Source organism: Gekko japonicus, unplaced genomic scaffold (genome assembly GCF_001447785.1).
Source record: "Gekko japonicus isolate JY-2015 unplaced genomic scaffold, Gekko_japonicus_V1.1 scaffold1169, whole genome shotgun sequence".
NCBI classification, from domain to species: domain Eukaryota; kingdom Metazoa; phylum Chordata; class Lepidosauria; order Squamata; family Gekkonidae; genus Gekko; species Gekko japonicus.
In genome coordinates this window covers 168,733-195,115 of record NW_015164707.1, presented here as the reverse complement: position 1 = coordinate 195,115, position 26,383 = coordinate 168,733, and the positions used below count along the sequence as shown (strand labels likewise).

At 46.5% G+C, this 26,383-nt stretch overlaps 1 protein-coding gene across 1 annotated transcript in view; it reads right to left on the bottom strand.

Moving 5' to 3' along the window:
* The window catches only part of ZDHHC5 (zinc finger, DHHC-type containing 5), a 70,283-nt gene that overhangs the window by 8,866 nt on the left and 35,034 nt on the right, over positions 1 to 26,383 (bottom strand). The window contains exons 2-6 of the mRNA XM_015409532.1: positions 7,132 to 7,253; positions 6,379 to 6,536; positions 4,617 to 4,789; positions 4,350 to 4,452; positions 4,179 to 4,270 (exon numbers count right to left, since the gene is read on the bottom strand). Of these exons, the coding sequence (XP_015265018.1) occupies positions 4,179 to 4,270; positions 4,350 to 4,452; positions 4,617 to 4,789; positions 6,379 to 6,536; positions 7,132 to 7,253 (648 nt within the window). The remainder of the gene's footprint in view (positions 1 to 4,178; positions 4,271 to 4,349; positions 4,453 to 4,616; positions 4,790 to 6,378; positions 6,537 to 7,131; positions 7,254 to 26,383) is intronic.

The following is a 26,383-nucleotide window of genomic DNA, read 5'->3' as shown; positions in this document are numbered from 1 at the left end:
AATGAGCCATTTAAAAATTCTGCACTTTAATAATCCAGCAACTAGTAAATTACAGTGAACCACAGTATCAGCAAGAGTACAGATGTATGTATGCACAAATACACTTGCTTAGAGATGTAAAATTTCCAGGAATTTTGAAGTTCGGAAAAAACCCCGTTTTCCCCCCAGGTTTTTTTGGAAAAAAATGGAAATTTTTGGAAAAATTGAAAAAAATGCTACATTAGCATTTCTTTTGTCTTTTCTAGATTGAAAGTCATTCTGTTACTTTAGGAACATAAAATATTACTATGGACATTTTTACTTGGCATGAAATTATCACAACTAGCCTATTAAAAATAGAATGTATCCAAACAATTATTACGAACAGAATACCCAACCACATGCAAAACCAAAACTGAATCTTTTTTATTTTCTTCTGACAATCGCACCTCCTAAAGGAAGAAAAGCATCTTGTTCTTGCATTGTCGAGTTCAGTTTATAACCTAGGACTTCCTTGTCCTCAGTGCACAGAAATTAGATCAATCTGATACCATATATATGTATTTTAGAAATGATTTGGAAAATATTTGAACACCTTGTCTTAAAATATTTTATTCATCATGTTAAAATAAAACATTCCATAATCAATTTTTTTTCTTTTCTTTTTTCAATTTTTCCAATTTTTCGGGAAAAAACAAAACAGGCTTCAGGAAAAAAATGGGGAAAAAACCAACAACCCCCCCCCCCCCGAATTTTTCCGGTTTTTTTCTGGGCCTTCACATCTCTACACTTGCTCTCTCTGGAAAGTATGACTTGGATGGAAGACACTTCTGCCAGTGGAGCAAGGTGGGGGAGAGAGCATCTGCCAATTCTCCACCACCAAAGATTGTTCCGGGGTCTACTGACCGGGGTGTGTGGGGGATTGCAGGCTGTAGCATGAGGGGGAAACCTGGAAAAGGTCCTACAAGCACTGCTTTGTTTATTTATTTATTTAATTTATTTAACCTTCGATTTATATACCGCCCTAAACCCCCCAATGGAGGTCTCTGGGCGGTTTACAACTTTGTAGTGCTAATCACTTTTATGGATCCCTAACTATGGGCACATTCTCAGGGGTTGGGTCAGCCTACCTAGCACCCCGCTGGTGGCGGCTCTTCCTTCTGGTCTCCGGCTTTGGCTTCCTTGGCTCCTTCGGTCGGCAGGACGTTCCTCTCTCCGGCGCAGTTCTTCTCCAGCGAGGCAGCCGTCTCGGTGTGTGTGTTCGTCTCTCACGGCCTTGGCTCTGTCCGATAGGCTGCGCCGCGCCGGGAGATGATGTCATCCGCACCTTCTGCTGCTCACGCCGGCCGCTTTCTGTTGGAACTCCGCAGGCCACCAGGGATCGCTCCACTGGCTCTCGATGTTCCGCCGCGCCGCCTCGTCTCTGCCGCCAGGATCCACCGTCACCGCCGCCGTCATTGTTGTTGTTCCTTCGCTGCTGCCGCCGCCGCACACCACACTCCACGGACGAGGGGGGTGCCCCTACCCTACTAAGGGTAGGTTCCCATTCATCTACTCGCCCTTTAACGGGCTTTTGAACCGCTGGGTGGGCGGGAGCTGGGACGCAGGCCGGGAGCTCACTCTGGCCACGGTGGGGCTCGAACAGATGTTCGGCCAGATGTTAAGGCAGGCTGCATTAGCAGCCTGCGCCACCGCTCCCTTCACATAGTATAGATACACATCAATGTAATTCAAATTACTGGCTTCATTGAGGCAGGCTGAGAAATGCCAAACCTTGTCAAATACCCCTTAACCATAAGAGCAGCACTACGAAAATATGGTGTATCAACACTAAGAACAATTCTCTCTTACAAACTAAATCATCTTCTTCAGTTGAAGCAGAGACAAATGCTATAAATTGGTGATGCATACACAGTGATAATATTAAAGTTGTAAGAATCTGAAGAGAAGAGGAGATTGGATTTATACCCCGCCTGTCACTCGGAGTCTCAGAGCAGCTTACAAACTCCTTTCCCTTCCCCTACCCACAACAGACACCCTGTAAGGTAGGTGGGGCTGAGAGAGCTCTGACAGAAACGGCTCTTTTCAAGAACAGCTGTACCAGAACTATGGCTTGCCCAGGGGCATCCAGCAGCCACGAGTGGAGGAGTGGGGAATCAAACCTGGCTCTCCCAGATTAGAGTCCGCGCACTTAACCACCACACCAAACCACTATTACTGTCTGAAGCAGCCTCCAGACTAGAGGAGACGTTTCAGGAAGAAGCCAACTATTATATTTTAATCAGCCGAAGAACCATCTCAGACAAAAGGTAGGTTATAGGCCTGGTATGACAAAACAAAGTCCAGTCATGTTTGCTTCTTTGGACAAGCTTCCATTGCAATCTTCTGTGACTGCACAATGGAAAAGAAATGGGTTGAATATCAGGTTCATTTGTTCTCTCATATACTGGAAAGACAAGACGACCAACACTTGTCTATAGCAACACAGTTCACACCAAATTGCCAAGCAGAGCAGTAGGATAAAAGCCATTATCTTTTTGTTAAAATGTAAATTTAAAAGGCTGTTCATGTTTTTTATGTCAGAACTTGAAAAGAAAGATTAAAATATTGCAGAATACTGTTAGATGCAGAATTCTGTTCTCCCTAATTAAACACAGGTGGAAGGAGCACAAAAGCATTGGTTGTAATGGGAAAGAGAAATCACTGAAACCATCACACACTTAAGGTGTGATTAAGAGGCCTTGTCCTTCACCTCAAGCAAGAGTACTGTGTTCAACACAAAAGATCTTCTCTAATAAGCAGGATGCTGGGAGGGCTAACACTAACCACTATTGCTTCTGCTAAACATTTACTCTGAGTGATGCAAATGGAATGACTAGTCATCTGCCAAAGTGGACTCCACCCATTAGCATTTAAAGGAACTCAGAGGTATCATGAAGAAGCTATGGGCCTTAAGACAGACAACTTTCATATTCATTAATCAAACACTACTCCTGCATCTCTAGACATGCATCATACAAAGGGGAGGAATAATCTGCAGCTGTGGTGCCAGGCTTCAAGTTCCCTTAGGCCTGACCTTGCTACAAGCAATCAATTGAGAACGTAAAAAGAGTTATGCTGGATCAGACCAGTAGTCCATCTAGTCCAGCATCCTGTCTCCCACACTGGGCCACTGTTTACTCTTGAGGACCCACAGGGCATGGAGGCCAATGTCTTCCCCTGATGTTCCCTCTTGGCACTGGAATTCAGAGGCTTAGTGCCTCTGAACGTGGAGGTTCCCTTTAGTCACCATGGCTAACAGCTACAGATAGGCCTGTCCTCCTTGAAGCTGTTTATCCCCATGGTCATCAGTACTTCCTCGGTTCCTTGTTCTCCATGCCTGAGAGAATGAAGATTCCCAGTCACTTCCCATAAGAAGAAGAAGAGAAGAAGAGAGAGTGAACTTATACCTTGCCCTTCACTTGGAGTCTCAGAGAGGCTGACAAACTCCTTTCCCTTCCCCTCCCCACAACAGACACCCTGTGAGGTGGGTGGGGCTGAGAGAACTCTGACACAAACTGCTCTTTTTCAAGGACAGCTCTTGTCAGAGCTTGTGACTGACCCAAGGTCACATCAGCAGGTGCCAGTGGAGGAGTGGGGAATCAAACCCGGTTCTCCCAGATTAGAGTCCGCACACTTAACCACTACACCAAACTGGCTCTCCACATAATTAGAAAAGACACCTTTAGTCATTTCTCTGCTAGTCTGACATATTTATTGCTTTATAGCTGTTGACCTCATTACCTTAACTTGCTATTTAGTGTCACTTTGCATATCTTGATCATCATGTTGCATGTTAATTTGCTGTTCATTTCCTGGCTATAAGTTTGAACCTGACCTTCCATTCCAGTGTATCTGAGGAAGCGTGCCTTTTGCACACGAAAGCTCCTACCTTGACTGAACCTTTGTTGGTCTTAAAGGTGCCCCCGCTGGACTCTGAATTTGTGGTCCTGCTTCAGACCAACACGGCCGACCCACCTGGGTCTCTTTCCCTACTCAGACATGCATGACTGAGCTCTGGATCTCATCCACCACCGACCCACCTTTCTACAGGCCCTCCTCCTCCTCCTCCTCCTCTAGTAATTAGGACAGTTAAGGCTTTCTCTCTCTCTCAAGGCAGGATAGTGCTGCTACAACTTTAATGTTTGGGACAAACATACCTGGGTGCTGGGGAGCTGCAAAGGACACGACTGACATTCTTACAGCAGCCGTTGGTAAATGGGTTTACTCCACCCCGGAATTTGCCTGTAACCTGCCAAGACAAAGATTTGATCAGGGGAACCGTGGTGCAGTGAAGTAAGATGGGAAACTAAGTGTGAAATACATCATACCTGTTCATTAGTAGTGCGACCCCTAGCTACCAGCACTACATGGAATCCTGTAAGGCCAGCCACAGGAATGAAGAACAGGCCAGCCACACACATCACAGCCATACTGCCAAACAGTCAAGGAAACACAGTTCAAGACCATCGTGTCGTGTTTTAGGACCCCCTTCCCCAGCACAGCCATTGTCTGGCCTTCTGTCTTAAGTGGACACACCAATTCTCATCTTTGTGGTGAAGGAACTCCTTTCACCCCAGACCAACAGTGGAGGATACGTGACAGCCATGCGGATCCCAGAGAGCTCTTCCACTTGATACAGAACATACAGTAAGCCAAATCCAAAAACACCCATAATGTGTGCTGTGAGTGAGAGCAGGAACAGGAAGAAATAGCGGTAATTGCGCCGTCCGATGCAGTTGTTCACCCAAGGGCAATGATGGTCAAACTCCTGCCAGTGAAATGGAAACACAGAAAACGGAATTAGAGGCTCCACGCCTAGGAGAACGCAGACCCACTCTGAGCTCCAGCTCATCTGGCCCTCGCTTTCATCCCACCCAGATTGGACAGAGCACACCCCCTCCCCCTTTTCAGTTGACTGAACATATGGACACAGGTTTGCCTTCTATTAAATCAGACCCTTGGTCCATCAAGGGCAGTGGTTCTCCAGGGGCTCAGGCAGAGATCTTTCCCATCGCCTGGTCCTTTCAAATGGAGATGCCGGGGACTGAGCCTGGGGCCTCCTGCATGCCAAGCAGAGGCTCTGCCACTGAGCCACGGCCCCTCCCCAAAAGGCCTCTTCTCTGAGACACTCATTCCCATACCAGAGGACAATACAACCCAGCAGCAATAAGGACGGCCAGAAGATTGATCATGATTGACCACAGAATGTCTCTCAGTCATTTTACTTCATTGCCTCTCCTCGTTTTTCTGCATGTGAATTGTGATGTGTGCAAAACTTCAGAAGGCCACCCAATTTCTCTCCCTTGTGTTTCTGCCTGGGTTTTCCTGTCCCTACGAACAGCACCGCTCATGAATCTGGCTGGCACTGTGGGATGGTGGTGTGAACTGCTCCGTAGTGCTGACAGTGCAAGGGGCGAGACACAGCATTCTAAGCTGTGGCCATTTAGATGGGTGGTGGGCTTTTGTGACAACCAGGTTTGTGTATGTGTGTGGCTGTGCAAGATACTGTGTGGTGCTTATAGCGACAAAGGCAAGAGCACAGCAATATTGTTTTACCTGGCACTTGGTGCCCCTGTTAGCCGCCCTGAGCCTTCGGGATAGGGCGGGATATAAATGTAAATATAAATAAATCCACCAGCCTCAGAAGCCCAAGCTCCTTACCATGAGGATAGATGAGAGAGATCTGTGCGCAGGTGCAGATGTGCTGCCCATTCCCTTGCAGCTTTGGCACTGTGCCCCCAACGTCCGTGTCTCCCAAGCTGCCATGGTCTACCTACCTACTGTCTCGTGCCACTCATGTTCTCCGCTGTGCCTGGTTCCCTCGCAGCTCTCTTCTCATTCTCACATGCATGCAAGCGACAGTATAGGGCTGACTTGTGACCTGAATCAGCTCGACTCACTTTGAGCTATTTGCTCTGCTTGTGTTTTGAGTTCTGTCATGGGTTCATCATCTGTGGAAAGGCTCATCTGCTGGAGCTATCTGACCTGCATTCACTTATAAATGCTTGCTTGTGACATAGCTGTAATCTGGATTGGTGATACTGCGTGATACTACGGATGGATGGTAATGCCAGCTGGCAAGGGACTGGTGCGCACAGGCAGCACCGGCACACTGAACAAATGCTGGATTTCCTATGGGCTGCTCCTCCTCCTGACCTATCACTATGAAAGGGTCCATGACTATGAACCATTTGACTAGTGCGTCGACAGATCCTACTTTGTTTTAAAAAAACTGGAAGCATTCAAAGAGAGATCCTGAACTGCCTTGAGCAGAACACAGAGAATACCCAGAATCCTTCAGTGCCTGCAGGTTCACCAATTCAGGTCACTTCAGACCGTCTTTTCCGGGTTTCTTACCTCCACACAGTTGTCACAGACGCTGCAATGGGAGCAGCGTGGAGGCCGATAGAAGCGGCACGTCGCACACCATTTCATGCGCACCTGGATCCCCTTTATCTCCACTGTCTTGTAGAGTGGAGCGCGGAAGTCATCCTCCTTATCTTCATCCTCATCGGCTGAAATAAAACACTCAGATCTAGTGCCACAAAGCAAGCTCAGCAGGCCACAATGGTGACTCTCTTCTAGATAATTACTGCTGTTATTAGCGATAATTTTCTAAGGTTGATTTTTTTTAAAAAAATGAAATTCTGGGAGCATTGGGATATTTACTGTAAATTCCCTCAGGTTTTTTTGGGGAAAGGTGGAACATACATTTTAGAGAAATAACTTATTGCAATGGCTTCCAATACTCCATCAACTAAATCAGCAGCAGCCGGGATTCTCAGACCTCATTTAGATGGCCCTTCATTTTCCACTATTATGGGAGACCTTTTGCCACCATCAGCCAAGGCTTTGATTTCTCAGTAGATGAATGGAGGCAAAGGACTCAGACCAAAACCTTAATATCCCCAATATCGGTTCAGGCCGATCTATGGATTCTGTGGTGGCGAAGGATATAACTTCACACCGCAATGCCTTACGGCTGGGAAATTACTCATCAGAGGTATCAAAAGTGTCTTGCCCTGAATGTGAAGTTTTAAATAGCAGTGAACAAGATTTGAAACAGCAGTGCTATGCAAGATGCTTGCTAGGCAGGAACACAGTTCTCACCTCGAGGGAAAATGCCTGGATCCATGAAGGTGGCCATGCTGAAGTTCGCCAGCACAAAGAGGAAGACCACAGCATTGTAAATGGGGATGAGTGGAGAGAGATGCAAGCTGAGCCCTGGGCACCTGCCCAAAGAGAAGCGGGGGGGGGGGGGGGGGGGGTTGAGTTAAGGAAGCCCTTGGCAGTCTTTTTACACATGCTGATTTATTTATTTTTTTGGCTTCGACTTCCGATCTTTTCACCTATCTAAAGCTGCAGAAGAAAATGAATAATCCCCCTACTCCCCTCCCCTGGACACAGCAGAATGAAGTTATTCTCTTCCTTGTCCTTACTGCTACTATTTTAAGTCCTGCAGAACAGAACAGAGTCCTCACTGTATTACAGGGTCACAAAGTACAAGCTGGGAAGGGGTGAGGCCTCGTTGAACCGGTCCCTGGATAGGCAGAGATGTCTTCCATAACTGCTCTGCCAGCAATAAAAGAATCACACCTCTGCCTTGCATGCTATTTAGTTTGTTTCAACAGACACTCTGAAACATAACACAAGTACGCTATTTGGACAAGGTGTTCAAGTTCTTTTAAAAAATTGCAATCTATAGGGCATAGAGAGCCACCCAGGTTCTTTCAGAAAGTACTGCACATAACAGGCTCTGGGTCACAGTATTCAGGACCTGCATTAGCGATCAAGCTTTTCTTACATTAAAAGAATCAGTCCCTTTGCTGAAACACTACCAAGTGTAGCAAAGGCAAACAGACTTTGACCTCACTTTCAATCACACACAATTTCCTTCATGGGATCTCAGAATTTACCCTTGTTCTATTAATCACATACTTTTGCAAAAAGCAGTCCATGGTCAGGGAACTACTCACACTAGATATAGACTACAGAGAGCAGACATTATTTGAGGTACTGTCTGTGTGCCACTCCTGTCATAGAATCATAAAGCTGGAAGGGACCAGGGACCTCCAGAGTGACCTAGGCCAAACCCCCGCACAAGGCAGGAAATTCACAAATCCCTCCCCCCCCCCCCGGTTACCCCTGCTCCATGCGCAGAAGATGGCCAAAAAACCTCCAGGATCTCCAGCCAAACCAGCCTGAAGAAAATTGGTTCCTGACCCCGAAGTGGTGATCGGCATTTCCCTGGATGTGTACAAAAGGGCCACGCGAACTAAGCACTGAGGCAACCCGTCCTGCCCTCCCACTCATGATCTGCCTAAGTTCATACAATCAGCATTGCTGTCAGGTGGCCATCTGGCCTCTGTTTTGAAAACCTCCAAAGAGAGCCTACCACCTCTCAAGGTGGTGAGTTGATTTAATTCCAACTCACTGGTTCTGGTCCAACCTCCTGGGGCAACAGAAAACAACTCCGCACCATCCTCTAGGTGACAGCCCTTCAAGTACTTGAAGATGGTTATCATATCACTTCTCAATCGTCTCCTCTCCAGGCTAAACATATCCAGCTCCTTCAACCTTTACTCATAGGACGGTCTCCAGACCTCTCACCATCTTTGTTGCCCTCCTCTGGACATGTTCCAGCCTGCCTATATCCTTTGTGCTTAAATTGTGGTGCTCAAAACTGAACACAGGGTCATTAGTCAGGTCACAACACACAGGGCTTCATAAGAAGATAAGTGTTTATTGATGGATCCAGTACTAATGACCACATATACAGCTTGTGTCGGGAATGGCCTTCAGTATAAGGGCCTCTGACTTATAGTGAAATCAAACATCCCCCCCAATAAGCAGAAGCCAATAGTTATTATTCACGCGTGCAGCCAAGCAAGCAATCATAGCAAAAATCCTTTGCGTTCCCAGCTGAGTAAGTGCAGCTGGAGACTACAAGGTCAAGCCTGAGATAGCGCACAGTAGCTGGACAGGGTAGAGCTGAGAACGAGGAGGAGGGCACCCCCCCCCACACACGTTCCAGTTCCATGACAAGGCTACCTGACAACCTGCCCCTCCCAATGACTCCTCCCAGGTTTCTCCGGAAAGCGTTTGAGAAGGCAGGGGCAGAAACATGTTCCTCCGCTACCCATTCTCTGTGTTCTGGCCCAAAGTCCTTCCAGTCAATCAAATAAAACAGTTTATTTCGCTTCATCTTAGAGTCCAAGATATCAGCAACTTCATGATGCAGTTCGCCTTGCACGAGCAGGGGAGGGGGGTAGGGTTGTTGTGGTCGCCACACATTTGGCAGAGAAGGCTGAAATGGAAAACGCAATTTATTTATTTTTATTTATTTTGCAATTTCTATCCCGCCCTACCCAGTGGCTCAGGGCGGCTATGCAATGCAAATGTCTCAGGTTTTTAGGCAATTCAAGTTCCACAGCCACCTCATTGATCTTACGTACAACCTTAAATGGCCCCACATATTTCCACCCCAATTTCCAACTGGGACACAGTCCTTTGATGTTTTTGGAAGACACATAGACAGAGTCCCCTGGTTGGACGTCCCAGCAGTCAGACCGTTTTTTATCAGCCTGAACCTTGTAGGCTCATTTTGCAGCATCCAAAGTCTTACATAACACTGGCCAGGCATTTTTCAGGCACTGGCACCATTCTCCCACTTCCCCCTCTGGGAGTGGATCGTCAGACAGGAACGGGAGAGGCGGGGCCTCATAACCATAAACCGCCATGAAAGGAGACACCCCAGTGGATGAATGACAGGCATTATTATAACAAAACTCAGCCAGGGGAAGGAGCCCCTCCCAATCGTCCTGTTGGAAGTTAGTGAAACATCGGAGGTATTGTTCAAGGGTTTGACTGACACGTTCCGTTTGCCCATCAGTCTCAGGGGGGGTAAGCGCTACTGAGCCCACGTTCCACCCCCAACAGTTTCATGAGTTCACCCCAAAACTTAGAAACAAACTGCGTGCCACGGTCAGAGATTATTTTCTGCGGCAAAGTATGGAGGCGGAAGAGGTGTTGAAGGAACGCCTTAGCCAGGAGGCAGGCCTTTGGTAGCAACTTAAACGGGATAAAATGAGCCTTTCGAAAACAGATCCACCACCACTCAGATTACAGTTTTCCCCTTGCTAGTGGGTAAATCCGTGATGAAGTCCATAGAAAGACTTCCCATGGTCTCCCCGGGGTGGGAAGAGGTTGCAATAGTCCCAGAGGCTTCCCCAGGCGAGGTTTGCACATGATGCAGGTTTGGCACGACTGAACAAATAAGGAGAGATCCTTCCCCATTCCAGGCCACCAGAATTGCCGTTGTAGCGTGCAATGATTTGACAAATCCCAAATGTCCCACTAGTTTCGTTCCATGGACGGTGGCCATAATTTCACCCCTTAACGCCAAAGGAACGAACAGTTTGTGGCCACGATACCAACAACCGTTGGCACATTCCTCAACATCCCCCACCTTCCCTAATTCAGCGCAGTCAGCATCAGAAAGGGTGGAGGCAAACTTTATTTCCCAACTGGAGTCAGTCACAGGGGTTTTTTGGGCTTTCGCTTGCCCACGCGTCAGAACCGCCCGTCCCAATTGCAAAGGCATGAACATGGAGTTGAGCACGCAGTCCCGTTGGCTGTTGTGTTGTGGGAGGCGGGACAGTGCATCGGCCAAAGAGTTAGATTTCCCCGGAAAATGGTGTAAGGGGAAATTGAACTTGGAAAAGAAATCAGCCCATCGGAGCTGTTTAGCATTCAGATTAGATTTTGAGGTGTGCGCATCACCTCCAAGTTTTTATGGTCAGTCCACACTTCAAATGGGACTCTCGCGCCTTCCAACCAGTGTCTCCAGGTCGAGAGCGCTAATTTGATAGCGCCCGCCTCCTTGTCCCAAACCGACCAATTACACTCAGTGTCGTTAAATTTCCGGGAGACATAGGCAAGGGGATGGAGTTTTCCATCCTCCCCTTCTTGCAAAATGGTGCCACCCATAGCAACATCCGAGGCGTCAACTTGCACAATGAACTTTTTCAGTTTGTTTGGGTAAGCCAGCATGGGCTCTGAGGTGAAGAGAGCTTTGAGACAATCAAACGCCACTTCGCATTCATTAGTCCAGTTCATCTTAGCCCCAGGACAAGTGCACTCCGGGCCCTTCCCCTTGGTCCTTAATAAATCCGTGAGCGGTAGGCTCACCTGAGCAAAGTTCGCAAGAAAGGACAGGTAAAAATTTGCAAACCTGAAAAATGCTTGTAATTGCCTCTGGGTTCGAGGGGGTTCCCACCCCACCAAATCCCGAACCTTGGCTGGATCCATTTCCAAGCCCCTAGGGGAAATGTGGTATCCCAGGAAGTCTATCTCAGAGCAATGAAACTCACACTTGGATACTTTGGCAAACAGTTTGTGCTTGTGTAACGTTTGGAGGATCTCCCACACTAGCTTGATGTGGGAAGGTTTATCATGGGAATAAATCAGCATATCATCAAGGTAAACAATCACTCCCTTGAACAGGTGCTTGTGCAACCAGGGCCAGCTCGCCCGCTAGGCGAACTAGGCCGCCGCCTAGAGCGCGAGCCAGCCGTTGGGGCGTGGGAGGAGAGGCAGGGGCGGCCACCGGCAGCCTCTCCTCACCCGCAGCCCGGCCTGTGGCGAGGCAGGCAGGCAGACAGGCAAGAAGCCTCCTGGCCGGCACATCTCCTCCTCCTCCGCAGGTAGCCGTGGGAGGGGAGGCGGCGGGGCGCGGCAGCGGGGGGAGGCGGCAGCAGCCTGCCTGCTGCGTCTGGAGGAAGAGGAGGAACCTCCTCCTCTTTGAAGAGTGCCTCTTCCGCCCTTCTGGAGGCTCAGGGGCGCCTGGCAGAGCCGGGAGGAGTCCGGGGAAGCATTTGCGGGGGAAACCGCGGGTGGCGCGAGGGGGGCGTGGTGCGCAGGACCCGTGGCTCTTTAAAGAGCGCCTCTTCCGCCCTTCTGGAGTCTCGCCCGGCAGAGCTGGGAGGAGTCCGGCTCCGGGGAAGCTTTTGTGGGAGAACCCGCACTGCTGCGCGGGGGCCTTGGCTCTTTAAAGAGGGGGGGAGGCAGTGGCGGCGGGGGAGGTGGCAGCGGCGGCCCGCTGCGCCCGGAGGAGGAACGGCCACCGCCACTTCCTCCTCCTCCTCTTTAAAGAGTGCCTCTTCTGTCCTTCTGGAGGCTCAGGGGCGCCCGGCAGAGCCGAAACCGCGGGCAGCGCGAGGGGGCATGGCGTGCCTCTTCCACCCTTCTGGAGGCTCAGGGGCGACCGGGAGGAGTGTGCCAGTCTCCCGTTGGGAGGTTGGCATCTGCGCCCGTCTAGAGCGCAGGCCAACCTCGGGCCGGCCCTGTGTGCAACACTTCATTGATGAGGTTCATAAAGACCCCAGGGCCCCCTTGAAGTCCGAACGGCGTCACCCGGTACTCGAACTGCTCCAACAGAATGTTAAAAGCAGTCTTATACTCATCCTCTGCTTTAATGCGGACTCAGAAGTAGGCATCCCTGAGGCTGAGTTTTGAAAAGATTTTCCCTTAGCTACCTCGGCCAGGAGATCCTTCATGAGAGGCAGGGGGGTAAACATTCGTGGTAGAAACAGCATTCAAACCCCTGTAGTCTATGCACAACCTCAGCCCACCATCCTTTTCCTTCTGGAACAAAACTGGAGCTGCAAAGGGGGATGACGCAGGACAGATGAAACCCCGTGCCAAATTTTTATCAATGAATTTGCGCAATTCCTCCTTATCCCCTGGATTCATTGCATAGAGTTTGCCTTTGGGCAACTTCTTGTCAGGGATTAATTCAATTGCGCAATGTATTTGAAGAAAGTTTTATTGTTGGTCTTTATGTTTTTTGCCATATGCTCCTCATCTTTCCTTTTTGCCAGCCTGATCACAGACTTGCATTTTATTTGCCACAGCCTGTGTTCCCTTTTATCAACCTCACTGAGACTAGCTTTCCACCGCTTAAAGGAATCCTTTTTACCTTTTACAGCTTCCATTACTTTGTTTGTTAACCATGCAGGCTTTTTTCTATACCTATTTGTGCCTTTCCTAACCTGTGGTATATATTTTGGTATATATTTTTTCTGAGCTTCTAGGATTATAGTTTTAAATAGTCTCCAAGCTTCCCCAATGGTTTTGACCCTTTCTACTTTTCCTTTTCTTCCTCAAATGTGTTCTGAAAACCTATGCTACACTGGGAACTTACTAAAATTAAAGAAATACAAACTCAAGAAGACCCTTTAAGAAAGCAATATTTACCCAGTTCTATAATTTGCCTTGTTTCTTGGTCACCAAGGGCAAGAAGCAACTCCCTGACAAGAAAAACTGACAGGCCTAGGGTTGCCAAGTCTCTTACCTGGGATAGCGGAGGGGACTGCAATGATGTTGCCCAGAAGTGATGTAATCACGCTGGGCACGTCGCGGGGTGACGCTTTAGCAATTCCTCTAAAAACTCCATGGTACCATAGAGTTTTCAGGGCGATTGCTAGAGCGTCGCCCAGTGACGTGTCCAGCACGATGTCACTTCTTGGCGATGTCATCGCGCTGGGCACGTCAGCCTGATCTAGCCACTTCGGGGGTGGAGTTCCCCCGCCGGCCAGAATCCCCGCCCCCCGGGGGGACATGGCAGCCCTAGACAGGCCCCAAATCTATTACACCTGCTGCATGCATGACTGTGTTCCTTCAAGGGCTTAAGAACATAAGAGAACATAAGAGAAGCCAATGTTGGATCAGGCCAATTGCCGATCCAGTCCAACACTGTCACACAGTGGCCAAAAATACCAGGTGCCATCAGGAGGTCCACCAGTTGGGCCAGGACATTAGAAGCCCTCCCACTGTTGCCCCCCCAAGCACCAAGAAGACAGAGCATCACTTGCCCCAGAGCCCCTATCTATCCCTTGTGGCTAATAGCCACCGATGGACCTCTGCTCCATATGCTTATTTAATCCCCTCTTGAAGCTGTCCATGCTTGTAGCCGCCACCACCTCCTGTGGCAGTGAATTCTTCTCCTTTAATGCAAAATAAGAAGAAGAGTTGGGTTTATACCCCACCCCTCACATGGAGTCTCAGAGCAGCTCACAGTCACCTTCCCTCCCTCTCCCCACAACAGACACCCTGTGAGGTAGGTGGGGCTGAGAGAGCTCTGAGAGAACTGTAACTGACCCAAGGTCACCCAGCTGGCTTCATGTGGAGGAGTGGGGAATCAAACCCGGTTCTCCAGATTAGAGTCTGCTGCTCTTAACCAAACTGGCTCTCCAGCAGCTATGTGCACAGCAATATGGTGTTTTCAGGTATGGATGCATGCTCTTTTCTCATTACTTTACTTATCTGGACACTAAATGGAAGCATGTTTTTACCTGTTAAGCAAATGAGGGCTTCCTAGGGATAAACCAAGTGAAAACAGCAACATTTTAACAAAATATAGGCAGCACACTTTAAAGTGCAATACGTAATGTAATTCTATTAACTATGTAATTCTAGTAACTATTTCCAATTCCAGAACCTTTGATTCTCCCTCTGAGACAAACTTTTGCTCTTTGTTTATTTAAAAAAACCCCTCCCCCCCTTTATAATAATGTTTGACAATTTTCACATATTTTTAAATCATGCTGTAACAATTTCATGGTTTTTGTGTGTGTGACTTTAAAGTTTGGTTGGTATGGATGTATGACAGACTAGGATGCTGGACTCAGGCAAGGGATATGATTGGTGAGTGACAGAGAGGGGGAGGGGGTTTGGAATGGGTGCTGTGTGGATGATTGGAATGTCTTTCAGGAGTGTCTGTTAGGGTTTCCGGTCCGGCTTCCGCGAATGGCGGACGCATCCTCGGGGCGCTCCCGAGGGCGTCTCGCCCGCCCGCGGCCGAGGGGGGGGATCCGCGCAAGCGGAGACCCGGACGAGCCCCAAGAAGGGGCTCCGACTCAGGGCGCGCGAGGGGAAAAGCCTCTTTCTCGACCGGAAGGTCGGAAATTGAGGCTCCCCTCATGCCCTAATGAACCTCGCCGCGTTCGCGGCCCCGCACGGGGCTTAGCGGAGCCGCCAGACACCGCCTGAGTGATGAAGTGAAAAACCGATGAACCGAAAAGGAGCGGCTGAAACTGTGAGTTGTCAATCGGTATAAAGAAAACCCTGTGAACTTTGATCAATGTAAACAAAATGAAAAAGATGTCGGAGCTGAAATAAGAACTGCGCAACAAGAAGGGTGGATCTTCCGGTTTGAATGACTGTCTCTTGCGGGCTTGTTCCTGAAAAGCGAAAGCAGCGATGAAAAAGGAAAATGCCCTTAAAGCGGAGATGTGGATAAATTACCTAGCTATGAGAACGACAGCGTTTATTTTAAAGTCGAATGACAAAAAAAGAGAGAAATAATCGTTCTAAAAGCTTGGGACTTTATCGGGAAGGCGGATCGGAAGTTGCAAAGTGACAAATGCATGCTGTGACCTGAAAGCGATGACCCGGAAGAGAAGTGGTGAAACGGAGAGGAGCGCGTAGAAGAGGACCTCCCCTGTCGTTTTGGAGAAGAAATCAGCCCGAAGATGGAAGAATTAATTCGCAGAGTGTCTGAAAAGCTTTTTATTAACAGTTTAACAGTGGGACACTACTAATTCCTTTTTTTTAACATTCTTTTTTTTCTGTAACTGAGATGATGAAAGACGATTGACCACCAAAATGAAGCCAAAGAAGAAGTTTTGTTTTTTTTACTAACATTAACAGACTAACAAACTAATGGAAACATCACTCGACCTTTTCTTTACCCCGCTATATACCCTCCCCCCTTTCTAATATAAAAAGCAATAAAGTTCTCTCCTTTTTAGGAGAGTTTATAAACGGGAAAAAAGGAGTGTCTGTTAGGAGTTGTCAGTTAAACAGTTGAGTAAAACAGTTAGTCAGAGCAGAGTGTGCTGTGTAAAAGCAGTTGATATGAGTTTTGTCCTGAGGTCTCTGTGTGAGAAGTTCCTGTGTGAAATATAAGAGTAAAAGACTCTGTGTTAAGCAGACGGTTAAGTTCTGTGTTATAAGAGTTACAATTGAAAGCTGAGAGTCTAAGAGTACAGTGAAAAGTGTTACAAGGTTGCTTTAACCTCCCTGTCAGTAAAGGAGAAGCTTGTGAGAGACACCAAGCATTTGTTCAAATCCTTCCCAGTACTGTTCACATTGTTTACCCTCGTATTTATGTTTTCTTTAAATAAATCCTAATTCCTTCAAGTATACCAGCTCAGCAAATAATCCTTCCTCAGACCACATAGACCTTCATGAATGCCTAAGACCCATGGTACACCTACCCAGAGAGGAAAAATCTTATAGAAAAGGTTTGGGAAAACCTAGATTTCCCTGGTGGCAGCCAGAATACCCTACAGAGTAAAACTGAAAGAACATTTTAAAGTAAAACTAGACCTCCCCAAATAAGAAGTCGTCACACATGCCATTACTGTTTATTTGTTTGATAACAGGCTGAATGGACCACCAATAATTACAAACTATGTGTGAGATCCAAAGACCTCCACGTATGCCTCAGACTCACAGCCAAGAATTAAAGCTGACTTGTATCCCATTTGTCACCTCCCTACTGCACCAGTCACTCCAAGACAATCCAATAAACTTTCTGTTGGTGAAAACCATGCCAGTTTATTCAGTAGGCTACTTTGCAACATGGGATATTTATTCTGATGGCAGAACTCTTTAGTACATGACTCCTGAACACATCCGCACTACAAGATCTCCCAGGCAGTCACACAAACCTGATTCAGTACCCAAGTACTTATACTATATCAATGCTATCTTTTAAAAAAACAGCTGTGATAACTATGATAATGCACAAATTATATAAAGTTTGGCTTAGACTACTGCTTGTATAATCTGTAACCCATCCTAACCCTTCGGTTTAACAGATTATATTATACTAAAATGTCTTAATTTCAATGGTAATGCAATTCCACCTGGCTTCAAAGTTAGAGGTATGTACATCCATAATCCTCTTGTGCCCTTTTTGTATTTATCTCTCCCCCACCACCACCCTCAGGGCAGGATGAGGATAGAGAGCACTACTGAAGGGGCTGGACACAGCCTGGGCTATGAACACCAACCCCTTTCTTACAATCTCACCCCAGCAAAGAGCCTGACACTGATACGACCCCCTAGTCCTGCGCTGGATCTAGTCGTGATGCATCAGCATGACAGGGCGGGTCAGGTGATAAACCACGGTAAGGTAATGGTACGGCCACCTCAGGGCCTTCAGTGGTTCAGGTGGTACACAGCAGCAGGGAAGGAAGAGGGGACAGCAATATATGGCCCCAGGAATCACCCGTGGGGTGGCCATGGGAACCCCCAAATTGATTGACAGTATGGTAAAAAAAAAAAACCTGCATCGGTTGGATAGGTCACCACTGAACTGCTAGAGATATTTGGAGCTAGAAGCAGGGATTAAGGGATGTGCTTTCGATTGATTCAAACTGTTCCTCATGGGCTGCACTCAGAGAGTTGCTATTGAGGTCTGTTTGTCTTCAACTGTTGATGCTATAGAGACCCTGAACCAATGTCCCAGTGCGATGGTTAAATGGCCAAGGGTAAGCAAGCTGAAACGGACTCCTGGCAACACAGAGGTAACGGCGGCTGGGCAGGTAGAGACCCTGAAGGACATGGTACTTTCCACTTTAAAGCAGGTGCAGCTGACACTCGCTAACTCTGTTGAAAGCGTAGCATTGATAGTGGATCCATTTTTATTTCTGGAGAAGCAAGCTAATGCAGCTGCAAAAACAGTGTTCTAATCACTCAGCTTGGAAGATGGCCTGCTACTTTGATTCAGCTGATCTACCTATATGTATGGTTACCTTGAGGCTAGACGATTGTAATGCACTCTACATGGGTCTTACCCAGAAACTCCAGTGTAGCCTGGCTACTATAGGGCACTAAGCCAAATGTGCATATCACTCCCATTCTGCAGACATGTCATTGGTTACCGATCAGTTACCGGGTTCAAGGTTCTAATGATCACCTACAAAGCCCTTGATGCCACTGCTAATGATCACCTACAAAGCCCTTAATGGCACTGAACTGTGTACCTGAAGGACTGCCTCTCTTGCTAATTCTGCACGACAGCTGAGCTCATCTGAGCAAAACCTCCTGAAGGAGCCACCCTGCAAACAGGTTAAATCAGCAACTGCCTGTTCACGTGCATTCTCTGTAGTGGACCCCACATTATGGAACGGTTTGCGGGAAGCTATCAGGGAGGCCACCACACTTTTATCATTCTTATAAGGGGATCAGAACTATAGTATCATCGATCAGCCGTGTAGGTTGCTTCTATAAGGGACAGTATTACAGTACACTGCAATGTTTATTTTACATATTACTCCCCCACCCTTTACTGCAATTCAATATCTTCTACCTTTGTAACTCTTTAGTATGCTATGTCAAGCTTTAGACAGTGTTGTTGTCTTAGACAGTCCTTTGCCTACACTTCCCGTTTTGCTGCATTGCTCCAGCCACGTATGGCCACGTGCCAGTCAGTCCCTTCTTCATTTGCCACTCCGCATGTCCACACAACCACTTCAAGCAACTACTCTGCCTTGTGCTCACTTGGCCCTCTGTGTTTCCTGTAGCAGGATGGCCCCAATGCTGCTTCTGATGAGGGGAGAGGGGAAATGTCCAGTGTGAATGAGAGGGAAGGACAGTGCGACTATGACTTTCAGGACTCCAGGCTGACTAAGAGCAAGGCCATCTGTGGGTGGGACGAGGGGACCAATGCACCCTCGCAACTGTGCAGCCACGTACCACAAGTGGCCACCTAATTAAGGTGCTGCTCAGAACAAAAAACATTAACTTTTATATCTGTGAAAAATGTCAATTTTGTGGCCTGGACAAAGGCAGCCTATTGATTTTATTCCCTACTTTTTGGTACAAATTAAATACGGTGCCATCAACACCCCAAAAACACAGTATTTTTGCCTTGGGGTAAAATCCAGTTTGGGGAAAGACAAGGCTTACAGTTCCTATCCTGATGGAACAGGGCAGTCACCCGTGCCAGGGCAGATATTCACACGACTAATCCGTAAAAGAAGCACAGGCAGAACACCTTGAGATCAGGAAGTACTAAGGGGTAGGGAGGTTTCAGAAGTCCTTCCCATGGAAACGCCTGCGTTCAGGACCCAGCAGGCTCCCCTTCTGAAGGCGCCAGTGTAATACCTTAATCTGCTTTGCTGCTGGGAGTTTAATCCCAGATTTAGGACAGCATCTGTCCCTCTTTCCCAATCAGAGCAGTCGTGATCAACAGATGGATTTAGGCTGTAGAAGCACAAAGCTAGGAAGAGAAATACTTGACTACCTGAACAGAACAACATATGGAGCAAGCCAAATAAATAAATGACAGTGGGCTGGGCACTGAACTCACGGAGGGAGTCTAAGGGACGCGTGCTAGATTAGCAAGGGGGTGAGAGTGAGGCATCCTTCCCCATACATTCTCTCCTACCCACACAGCCTATTACCAAAATATCCATACGGCCTTTGCAAAGCCATTTTTGCTCTTCCTTGTGTTTGTGGGTCAGTGGGAGCACAGGCTTAATCTCTAATGCCAGGCAACAAGAGGCTGTAGTAGCAGATAAAAACTGACTCAACAAACCCAGCCTACTGGCACCAGCCCTGCTAATGAAAATCATTACAAGAATAAACTGGTGATGGTTGAAGGCAGGGAGAATGACTCAAACGTTGGTGTATTCTGAACAGCAGCATCCAGCAACACACACAGCCATGCAAGGAAGCCAGAAAAGAAAATAATTTGCTAACTATATTCTTTTCTGGCTTTCTTTTGCATGACTGTGTGTGTAAAAGATTACAGAACATATGAAAAAGTCTTCATGCAAGTCAAGGAGAGAAACCTTCTTGGGTAAATAAAAAGAAAGATACAGAATGTTTTGCCATGAAACTAAGGCAACCCCTGTCAGTCTGGCAATCAGTTCATCTTTTTCTTTTTGCCCAGGTATTCCAGCATTATCTAGTTTGAATATTTGGTCACTTATTAGACATGCAGATATCATATTATTATTTTATTATCTGGTTATTTGTAGTCTGCCTTTCTTGCTGAGACTCAAGGTGGATATCATAAAAGCCATCACCATTTTAAAAGTCCAGAGAAAACAGTTTAGAGACCAGACAAGACCCTATGTAATTAAAAATCTCTTGGAAACTGAAATATATGGCAAGGTAACCAAGAAGAGCTAATGATGTTTCTGATCAGGCTGCATCCAAAATAAAGTACTTAAATTCTTTCAAAATGAACCATTCTGTGTATACATGGTACAGCAAATGTCTAAAACTTCAGCTTCAAGATATACACTGAGCAGAAAGAGTCAAATACACAACATGGGGAAATAGGTCTGATTGCCTTACCATCCATGTTTGAAATGAAGTGCTCTGTGATGGAAAGATGAAAGAGAGGTGGTGGCAAATGAAAGGTGGCCAGTGTGTTAAAAGACACAGGTGCTGGAGGCCTCGCCCTGGTGGAGGAGGTCATGTTAAGGGAGGCAGAAGCTCTCATGGCTTATCCTAGTAATTAACCCAACTGATGTATCACTCTCTCCTTACAGACATCATCATGCCAGCATCCAGGTCAGAACCCTTCCCAGACATCCAGTGACACATGTGTGCCCAATCCACTTTCACATTTTCCATGCTGCAACAAAATGGAAGGTGAGAAAAACATAAGAACATAAGAATATAAGAGACGCCAATGTTGGATCAGGCCAAAGGCCCATCTAGTCCATGTATCACCTGATCTAGAAACCTCCTGTGCTGGTATTTCTTCTGTGGTTCATGATGTTCCTGTAAAGGAACAGCCAAGTAATTGTCCTCTATTGAGTGAGATTTTGCCAAACACTCAGGAGAGGGGGTGTGAGGGAGTTGATGTGGATGTGGTTGCGAATGATATGGTTACTGAATTTTCTTGTTTGACAGCAAGGATAGTGAATATTGTCTTTGGACAACTGAAATTAATTCTTACTAAGTTAGATCAGCTTATTGATGCAGCAGCTAACTCTAGTTATAATAAGCCTGCACCAGCTGAGCTGGTAGTTCCATCACAATGTATTCCTAATGAGCAGCAACCGGCAAATGCACCAAATACTAGTCAACTGGTTCTACAGTCCTGCCAGATCTGTCTTACTGTACTACTGAATGGTAGGACCCCTTTGTTCAATCCTAAATTTGCTATAGTTCAGTTTCTAAAAGCAAAATTAAGAATTAACGGGTCATCTTTTATTTCGAGTTCATTTGAAATTTTAAACAGCTCATCTAGAACAAGAAGAATATTGCTGACTTCTGGTTTTGCAACTCTAATGGCCGACGCGCCACTCGGGAGCTTCCAAGGGTGCGATCCGTGAACCGGTGGATGGAGAGGGGGTGCGATCGTGCGTACTCTCCTGGAACCCTTGTGAAGGGTTCCGAGCCATGGGGCGGCGAGGATCGCCTCTCCACCGGCACACTGCCGGCGGATTGAGGTGTTCCGATACCCTGATGGTCTTGCCGCTGTGTTCCAGTACTGGACTCAGAGACGCACACCGGGACAAGTGTGCTTGGGGGGGGGGGTCAACAGTGGGAGGGCTTCTAATGTCCTGGCCCCACTGCTGGACCTCCTGATGGCACTGGTATTTCTGGCCACTGTGTGACACAGAGTGTTGGACTGGATGGGCCTTTGGCCTGATCCAACACTGGCGTCTCTTATGTTCTTATGTTCTTATGTTAAGTGTGTAGAGGTCGAGCGTTTTAGACAATAAATGGCGTGATCTACTTGATCTACATCAAAAGTGAGTTTGCTTGAAGCAAACACCAGAGAACCAGCCGAAAGTCCCCCTTAAAGCAAGGGGGGGTGGGAACCCCCCCCCATTAAAATAAAAACAGACTTAAAACAGAAGGGGGGTGGAACTAAAAGCGAAAATAGACTATATTAAAGAACTTACAAGAGACTTTTAGGCGATTTCCAGACTTGAGAAACTTTTGGCAACTTTACTTTGAATGTAAACATCCTCAAAGATGTCGCTGAAAAAGACTGAGAAAGATAAGCATCCGAAACCTAAGCCTTCTTCAGGAAGTGCCAGCCCAGCGAGTGCAGTCACGCGACCGGATGTAACCACAGACTTCTTGAAGATGCTAACAGATGCTTTGTGACCCCTGCTGGAGCAAATAAAGACGCTCAACAAAAATTTTGCTGCACAGAAACAGGAACTAAGTGAGAATATTAAAAAAACAGAGCAAACAGCTTAAAGAAATGGATGCCAACACTAAAAAGCTTAAAAAACAAATGCAGCAGATGGAAAAGAAGAGAAACTCGTATGAAGCCCAGCTTTTACAGCTGCAAATGCAAAAGACAAGCTTTACTCTGAGATTTCAAGAGTTCCCGAGACTTAAGGGGAGAATCTAAAGCAGATCATGATTGATACTCTGGGACCGGTTGCAGATTTAAAAGTGGATGTTCTTCAAAGCAAAATGGATGTGATCTATAGATCATATTCAGAATTTATAAAGAAAAATAATCTGCCCGACGAGGTGGTGGTTAGATTCTCCAGAAGACAAGTGAGAAATCAGAACTTAAAGGCAACAAATGGAACTACCCTTAAAATTGACGGCAAGGAGATAAGAGTTTTGAAAGACATTCCCTTTGAAATAAGAAAGAAGAGGAAAAAATACAGAGAATTGGCTTTGTTTTTACAAAAGAATAACATCCCCTACAAATGGATTATACCTTAAAGCATACTGTTTAAATTTAAACACAAGAGGGGAAAAACTGACTCTGTTATGAAAGCGAGGGCGTTCTTGCAGCAGGAAGTTGGACCATCAGAGGAAGAAGATGAGGAGAGTCACAAGGGAAGTGATGATGAAACACCTACTGGAGAGGACTTGGACTCGGAACTTGGAGTGGCGGCCCCTAAGCAAGGATACCATTTGAGGGAAAGAAAAGACAAAAAATGAGATGCTAATTTCTTCTTGGCCACCAAATGAGAAGGGAGCACTCACTGGAGAAGACCCTGATGCTGGGAAAGATTGAAGGTCAAAGAAGACGGGGACGGCAAAGGATGAGATGGTTAGACAGTGTCATAGATGCAACGAACATGAAGTTGAGCAAACGTCAGAGGACGGCGGAACACCGGAAGGCCTGGCATGATCTGGTCCATGGGGTCACGAGGAGTCAGACTCAACTATGCGACTGAACAACAACAATTTCTTCTGAAGTCTGTTTCTTTTTGTAAAATATATGAGTTCTTTTGAATTGTTCTTTAAGAAGTCAGAAGCCCTGGATTTCAAACATATATGTGGATTTAATGATCACATTTAATGTAACCAATATCTTAGTTTTACTCCAAGCTTTGTATTGTAACCATTATATGACCACCACCTCTTGGGTTTTTAGTGGTTTTTCTTTACTTTCTCCTGTAGTTTATAGTACCCTCTCCCTATTTTCTTGTAGTGTTTTAGAAAATGCATTTTTTAAAAAAAGGAATATTGTTATTTTTTTGATGGTCCAACTATTCCAAATCTGATTATGCAAAGAAAAGATTTACTGAACTCTTGGGGTATTTTTCCTTCTAGTTTTTAAGAATACCGTATGCACACCTCTTTTTAGGTCAGAGTTCTTAGCTGATAAGGAGGAGCTAGCCTCCAAGGATAAACCGCGAGGTCCTGGTAGCTGTATGGAGTCTGATCAAATGGGATAACCTTCCTGAGCATCAGGAATCTAGATTAGATGATTCACCAACTATCCAAGCTACAGAGTTAGATTTAATTAATTCATTTAGGGTGCTTCCAACAACTGAAAAAAAGTCAATTACTGATAGACTTGAGCACTTGAGGATTAAATTATTGGAAATTAATGAACAGCCTCAGAAGCCTGTACCACTTTCCCCAATTGTTACTTTAGCTCATATAGAAGTTGCATGGCACATGCGGTCACTTTCAGAATTAGATAAATCAAAGGATGCTCCCCTTAGTAGTAGTGACTTGCTTACCCCAAACATAGATTATATCCCCTTCCAACATCAATATAAATCTAATCTCCCAACTGGGGGGCAGTTTAACTGCTATTAAGAGGAGCATGACATCAGGACAACCGGTCCCCTTCCTTTTGGCTCTGTAGAGTTTTCCAAATTAGTATCAACTCATATGTACAAGAATCTTAGTGGATTCGAATTAGTTAGATAAAATAGAGAAATTCAGTTGACTATTTGAAACCCAGAGTGAATATTATTTAAAGTGTATTTCTTGGTTGTCAGGTTGGAATAACAAAATTCAGGACCCTTCTTTCCTGCAAATCATAAGAGGGTTTGATATAATTTTCCTCCAACAGTCTCGGTTAACATCGAAATTGATGTTAAATGGGTTTCTTTCTTACTCACTTAATGCCATGCCTTCGGCCGCTAAAGGACATCCTAGTGTTGGGTTGGCATGCTTGATTTCAACCTCACTGAAATGTGATGTGATTGTTGTTCAGGCGCACAGTCGAGTCCAACTCTTCGCGACCCCATGGACCAGATCACACTAGGTCTTCCAGTGAATATAAATGGGCAGTTTTCACAGTGGAAGGTGGTAAGCAGTGGGGTACTGCAGGACTTGGTGCTTTTTAACATATTCATGAATGATTTGGGGTTGGGACTAAGCAGTGAAATGGCTAAGTTTGCAGATGGCACTAAGTTGTTCAGGGAGATGAGAACCAAGGAAGATTGTGAGGTGCTCCAGAGGGATCTGTTGAGGCTGGGTAAGTGGGCATTAACATGGCAAATGAGGTTCAACATGGGTAAGTGCAAAGTAATACACATTGTAGCCAAAAATCCCAACTATAAATATACATTGATGGGGATTTGAACTGGCAGTAACTGACCAGGAGAGGGATATTGGATTCATGGTAGATAACTCACTGAAGATGTTGACTCAGGGTGATTTCCCACAAGCGCTGCTCCGCACTCACTCTTCTCTTTGGCCCGATGGTACGTGTCAATTTCACACAAGCTGCTGCACGACCGCATTTTGCCCCGCAGCTTTGTGTGATTTCCCCCGCGTCTACTCAATTCTGTTTTTTGAGGACTGAGTAGACGCAGGGAAAATCGCATGAAGCTGCGGGGCAAAATGTGGCCGCGCAGCAGCTTGTGTGAAATTGACACGTACCATCGGGGCAAAAGGGAGGAGTGAGTGCAGAGCAGCGCTTGTGGGAAATCACCCTCAGTGTGCGACTGCAATAAAAAGGAAAATGCCATGCTGGGGATTAATAGGGAGATTGAAAACAAACCAGCCAGTATCATAATGCACCTGTATAAATCTATGGTGCAGCTTCATTTGGAATACTGTGTACAGTTTTGGTCACCGGAGCTCATAAAAGATATTATAGCATTGGGAAAAGTGCAGAGAAAGGCAACTAAGATGATTAAGGGGTGGAACACCTTCCCTATGAAGAAAGGTTAAAGGGGTTAGGGCTCTTTAGCCTGGAGAAACAACGACTGGGGTGACATGACAGAGGTTTACAAAGTTATGCATGGGACAGAGAAGGTAGAGAAAGAAGTACTTTTCTTCCTTTCTCACAGTACAAGATTCAGTGAAATTGATGAGCAGTAGGCTTAAAACAGATAAAGGAAGTGCTCCTTCACCTAAAGAGTAATTAACACATGGAATTCACTGCCGCAGGAAGTGGTGGTGGCTACAAGCATAGACAGCTTCAAGAAGGGATTGGATGAACATATGGAGCAGAGGTCTATCTGGCTATTAGCCACAAGGTATAGATGGAACACTATATCTGGGGCAGTGATGCTCTGTATTCTTGATACTTGGGGGGCAACCGTGGGAGGGCTTCTGGAGTTCTGGCCCCACTGGTAGACCTCTGGGTTTTGGCCACTGTGTGATACAGGTTGGCCTGATCCAACATGACTTTTCTTATGTTATTTATTTATTTATTTATTTGATTTTTATCCCGCCCTCCCGCCGAAGCGGCTCAGGGCGGCTTACAACATTAAAACCAATAAAACAATGCCTCTAAAACAATCTATAACAGTACAATAAAATCGCTATTTACACACAGTACAACATACCCATGGCGGCAACTATAAAGTGCAATCATGCTTAGTCTGAGTTGTTAAATGCTTGACGGAATAGCTCCGTCTTCACCGCTCTCCGGAATTGGCAGAGATCCCGGAGTGCACGAATCTCGTGAGGGAGCTGGTTCCATAATGTTGGGGCAGTCAAGGAGAACGCCCTAGTTCTAGTAGTTGTTAGTTTGGCATCCCTAGGGCCAGGGGGGACTAGCCGGTCCTGCGACCCAGATCTCAGTGCTCTCGGGGGAACGTACGGGGAAAGGCGGTCCCGAAGGTAGACAGGCCCCAGACCATAAAGGGCTTTA